At 39.9% G+C, this 5,869-nt stretch overlaps 1 protein-coding gene across 1 annotated transcript in view; it reads right to left on the reverse strand.

The window, feature by feature from the left end:
* The window catches only part of nin (ninein (GSK3B interacting protein)), a gene marked incomplete at both ends in the record, with an annotated part of 62,911 nt that overhangs the window by 20,365 nt on the left and 36,677 nt on the right, over nucleotides 1-5,869 (reverse strand). Inside the window, 5 exon segments of the mRNA XM_014018579.1 lie at nucleotides 2,287-2,400; nucleotides 4,410-4,526; nucleotides 4,603-4,770; nucleotides 4,840-4,909; nucleotides 4,985-5,083. Coding sequence (XP_013874033.1) covers nucleotides 2,287-2,400; nucleotides 4,410-4,526; nucleotides 4,603-4,770; nucleotides 4,840-4,909; nucleotides 4,985-5,083 — 568 coding nt within the window.

Here is a 5,869-nt window from a genome sequence, read left to right on the forward strand (position 1 = left end):
ACAACTAAGGCAAAAATGTAATTAATTCAGAAAATCTTTTCAGGACCCCACCTTGAAGTTTCGGGACCCCACTTTGGGTCCTGACCCCAACTTTGGGAAACACTGGTTCATAAGATATTTCGCTAACAGACAGAGTTGGTCCTAATAGGTGTATTTAATACATTTAAACCAGTTCATGTGTGATCAGTTAGTCAGTCACAGCTACTACCCCTTATTTTAGCTCATTTATTGGTAAGAAAAAGTTTTGATGAGCTGAGGCTGTCATCTTGGACTGGATTCACTCCAGAAGTTCAGAGTCAGAATCTGAATACTTTAATACCTGGAGGGAAACTGCAATTATTACAGCTGCAACTGTTCAAGTAAGCATTAGAGATAAAGTACAAAGGAAGAAATATTTGAGCACACAAGGAAGAAATAAGCATAAAAACTCTGGAGAACCAAATGAACACAGAGAACAATGAGCATTATTTAGCATATGTACTGTGTAAATAGAAATAACAACAGTTTTTTTTGTTTTTTTTTTCCCTGCTCTCGGAGGACTAAAACACTTCTTCCTTATCTTCCCAGCTTCGCTGCTTGGAGCCTTCTCTACATTTTTCATCCGAAACTAGAAATGATGGATATTTTTATTTTTATGGATTTGGTTAGCTGGTCTCTCAATAAAACTTTTGGAACAAAGTTTTTTCTTCTTCCATGGGAGGACATGCCAAAGGTGGGACCTCTGTTCTCTGTTCTGGATATACAGTATATCTGGATTCCGATCACTGGATGCTACAGATTGGCCTGGTGGTCTCCTGGTGTTCTACAAAACAGCGTTGGTGGCTTTTCATCTCCTGGCTGACTGACCAATTTGAAGGATGGCCGTACCATCAGCAGTCAGACATTGGCCTTGAGCGAGCTGGACTCGGTCTGCAAGCGGTTCTATTGAGGGTCGTGGGCCGGCTGTGGTTCCTGGACTTTGCTAGCCAGATGGAATTGATCTTGGAGAAGCTGGTAGATCGGGTCAGCAGAATTTGTCCACATTATTTGTCTGATTGGATTCGCCACCTTGAGATGTACCAGCAGACATTGAAGCAGATAGAAAATTGTTGTCGTCTGCCTGACTCTTCTGTTCCCAAACCAACTGATTACAGAATCTGGATCTTCCCGACAACGGCCTTGATCTGTTGACTAAATTCTTTCTGGCTGGATTACGTCGACGAGGCTCTGCCCCACACCTTCCCCTTTCCTCTCTCACCTGTCTAATCTGGTTTCCTGAGCAGGCTGAAGGCCTCACAGAATGAACAGTTACCATCAATATTTTGAACTATGGGGACTGGATTCTTCAGGCCCCCCTAATCTCACTTACTGCTCTGGCTAATAAATCTGCCCTATGCAGAGGTTTTTCATAAACACCATAGTGTGTCACAGTGTTGATATAATATGATGTTTTAGCTTTTTTCCTCATCTCCTCTTGTGTGGTTTTTAGTTTTTCTGTTATTAAGGTAGCGCAACTGTCTTTGCTGCATGACCGGTCTTAACTGCCCCCTTCCCTGAATGTACAACACCTTGTGAATTTATTTGTGTGAAAGGCGCTATATAAATAAAACTTTACTTATTTACTTACTTGAATAAAAATAACAGTGTAAATAGAAATAATAATAGTGTCAATAGAAATAACAACAGTGTCAATAGAAATAAAAACAGTGATATACTCTGAAGCTAAAAACAGTGTGACTGATGCAAAGGTCCCATCAGATATCATTAGATGATAAAAGAATTGGTGATGATATTGATATTGCACTTTAGATTAAGGTGTTGTAGATAAATAAAGTGCACAGATGTATTAAAGTGACAGTTTCACATGCGGAGTTGTAGTTTGAACGACCTCCTGTGGTGCTCAGTGGTGCATTTAGGTGCAATGATTCCTGCTCTGAATGTGCTTCTGTGACTGCTGACAGTGTTGTAGAGAGGGTGATAACTGTTGTCCATGATTCCCTGCAGCTTTGCCAGCATCCTCCTTCTTATAGACTTTTAAATGACTTTTAAAAAATTGTAACATCTGAAATGTCTATAGTCGGACACAGTGATTCTGTTTACTGGTTATTTCCATAGACTAACCCTGACCCCTGACCCTAAACCTAACCTACCTTCACTCACACATTAACCCTAATCCCTGACCTACCAAGTGGATTTCCCCCYATTGGGACGGGGTTTTTGTCCCCATAAGGAACTGTGGGTCTTCACAAGGCTGTGTGTGGCAGAAAAATAGTCAAAAATCATCCCCAGCAGGTCTAAGGTTCTTACTTTGTCTTGAGCTTTGGCCAGCTGGCTGCGCAGGCTGGCAGCCTCCTCCTCCACAGTCTTCCTCTGGTCTTCAACATGACTGAGCTGACTCTCCATCGAATCCAGCCAGAACGTCTGAGAGCAACATGAAACAAAGAAAACAACCATTATCAATCAGGTTTCACTTGAATTAGACAATACACACATCAGTAACTTTAACTGATGTTAGTAAAATTCTTCATACAGATTTATTATTTTACAGCAACAACATGATCATAAATAGGGGCGTTACAAACCCTCATGAGACGGGACAAAATCCTGGGTCCACCAGAAACACACCAGACTAAATAGAAACAGTATATAAAGTTTTTTGCCACAAACTCAACTCTCCTGTCTGGTTTTTCCTGAGTCTCTTCAGACCTTTGAACAGTGCTTTGATCATAATTAACCTTCTAACTACAGATTATTTTAGACATATGAAACAGTTTGCACGGTGATGATGTTTTACCTCCACCTCAACGTTTGACTGACTCGTTTAATTTAAACTGCATTAATGACATGTTCTATTTTCTCAAAAGGAAGAAAAAAATTGTATAGGTCCTCTGGACGGGTTCTTCTTTAATGAAACGTTTCGTCTCTCTTCCAAGAGACTTCTTCAGTCTGAGAGTTTCAGGCAAAATTCAGGCTTTTGAGTCCTGCCTCCAGGTGACTTCTATTTTCTCAGCTTCAGAATCAACAAATATCTTGTAATTTAATCTGTTTTAATTTTTCTAAATGCCAGTGGTGGGCACCAGTCCGCTAAACCGCAAATCTGCTAATTGCGGACCTAAACATTTCGTTTGCGCTTTAGTGGACTTACTAATTTTTATAATTCATAAGTGGATTTGCACTTTCTAAAATGAAAATGCAGTACCGCTAATAACTAATTATCTACCAGTCATCCTTATCTTGAACAGCAGAACGTGAGGCTATCAATGACTCACAACAAATTGTGATCTATCCAACAGCACCCCTCCCAGATAAACACACTTATTGTGAAGGTATGCATCCTTGCTGATTGTTGCTTTGGTCACAGTTCTTATTTCCCACAATGCTTTGTGTCTGCTTACATAGCAGGAAGGCAATAGCAAAAACAGTAGTTTGTAATCCATAGTAAAATTTTGTATGTATTGATTTATTTTACTTTACAATCTGAGCTCCTTTTTTAAATAAAGTTTAAACGCTGGAGTTCAACACTTGACGTAATTGGTCGAAGCAATCGGCCAACGGGGTTAGACTGACATCTAGTGGTCAACTGGAGCAACTACATGGAAAACTTTAAAATCCAAGCTCTTATTTTGAAGGAATGATAGTTTCCTGTACTCCGTGTTTTCGTTTCCCATCACAAATCAAATCCGTCATGTACCCAGAATGCATCGCTTCAGTTTTCCAATAAACACTTTTAAAATTACTTTATTGATGCTTCTTTAATGAAAAATCTACAAGAAACAAAAGAAAAAGACAAAGAAGCAGCCGAACTAACAATCTTCAACAACTTTTTAATTTTTACACCAGGAGCTAAAGGTCTGTTTCAGGAAATCACATCCCCAGCAATCGGCGCTTGTATGATTAAGCTGTAAAAGGGTTCATATACTGCTAGTTGGCAGTGTTGTGCATGTATTGTACATGAATTGTTGTCAGCTAGTAAGTGTCAAATTGAACTTGCGCTTTAAAATTAGCTTCAGCTAGTTTTTCTATGGCATACGCAATTTTGAAGTTGCGGACCTAAATATTTTTATAAGCGCTTTAGAAATTGCGGAGCTAATTTTTGGATTAGCGCTGCCCACCACTGCTAAATACCCAACAGAGACTGTTCCTCAATTACTTCAGGCAGTCTCAGTGAATAGAGTCAGTAAAATAAAGAGTCAGAGGGAGACCAACAGAATGAGAGAAACCAGGGGCTCGTTGCATGAAAGTCAGATTTAAATAATCCAGCATATCGACTGACTGATCACCTGGAGCTGATGGCTATTAACTCAAGAAATCTAATCTTTTATACTTATAAGATCTTGTGGCATGAGATCTCACTGCACACCTTTTTGTAAAGTTTTAATCTGACATTTAATCTGAATGAACAGATGTGTTTGAGCAGCCATAAGACCCACCTTCTCTGTGAGGTCAGAGAGCTGCTGTGACAGCTGGATGTTCCTCTCCTCCAGCTGTGCAGCGTCCTCCAAAGCTTTGGTTAATTCTGCCTCCAGAGCAGACACACAAGCTGCCATCTAACACAAAACAACCAACAATCATCTACCTGCTAATCCCACCAGCACAGGACAGCCCCACTGCTCACACTCATACCCTGTTCCTCTCCTCAGCATGGAACATCTCCCTCCTCTCGTTCTCCTGCAGCAGCTCCAGCAGCTGCTGCTGCAGACCCTGCATGTTGGCAGCATTCTGGGTGTTTCTCTCTGTCAGCAGCCCGTTCTCCTCCTCCAGATCCTGGCTCTGCAGACTCAGCTCTGAAATCTGCAGAGAGATGAAAACCTCCAGAGCTGCTTCTGTTGTTCAAGATGGAAAGTTTTCTGATTTATTTACCTGTCTCTTAAAATGATCTGCTGCTTGTTGAGACACAAACTTCTCCTGTTTCAAGTCCTCCAGTGTTTGTCTACAATAAAAAGATTATAAATGAGTATTAAAAGGAAAGGTAACTGCAGATCATTTAACAGTAGGTGCTGCTTACCTTAACTCATCCTGGAACTTCTTTAAGTCTCCTTCTTTCAGTGCAGCAATGTTTTTCTTAAGAATGACGTTTTCTTCAGCAAGACAACTGGCTGCAGATCTTAAAAAAAGTAAAACAAAAAACATCAGAGAACTAGTTTCCAACACTAGATTATTGCGTTCACACAATAAAAAAAAGACAGATTGTATCTCACAGGACCGTGACTGTTGGAGACTAGTCACCAATCACAAAATGTGTCCAAACATTTGCTGCGGTTACTTGACAAATGAACATATTAAAAAGGCCACGCATTTTCTCTCAAAATAAAGAGTAGTTGTGGGTCGAAAGAGTGACGCCTGCGAGGGAGCTCTCCTCTGACAGGAAACAAGAATGTTTTAAAATCTGGTTCAGATCTGCTGACGTTCATTCAAAGATGTCCTCCAGTAGATACATTTATAAATGTGGCAGCAGCTGCCAAGGTCATACATCCCACCATGGATCAGTCAGCAGCAGCATCTGATCAATCTGTGATCCATGATGTGATGTAAATGTAACATTTTCTACATATAGGCCAAATTAATCACTAAAATAAAATAACTTTGTCTGTTTTTGTCACTTTTACAGTGGATTGCATCAACTCTGTTACATACAGAAGGGAAACTTCACCAAAGTGAAACATAAATCTGTGGATCTGTGTTTGATTACTCTGCCTGGCTTTCTCAAGGACCAGGATGTGACACAAAAATCTGAATTTCAGAACTGAAAGTGAAAGTAGACAAACTGAGTTTTTAATAAACCAAAATACAGTTTCAAAGCAAAGATACAAAAGTTTAAATTCAGTTTCAATTTAGTAAAATTCATTTTCAAACCAATGCATTCAATTTCAAATTCTGCACATTCAGATTC

This window comes from Austrofundulus limnaeus, unplaced genomic scaffold (assembly GCF_001266775.1).
Source record: "Austrofundulus limnaeus strain Quisiro unplaced genomic scaffold, Austrofundulus_limnaeus-1.0 Scaffold196, whole genome shotgun sequence".
Classification (NCBI taxonomy): domain Eukaryota; kingdom Metazoa; phylum Chordata; class Actinopteri; order Cyprinodontiformes; family Rivulidae; genus Austrofundulus; species Austrofundulus limnaeus.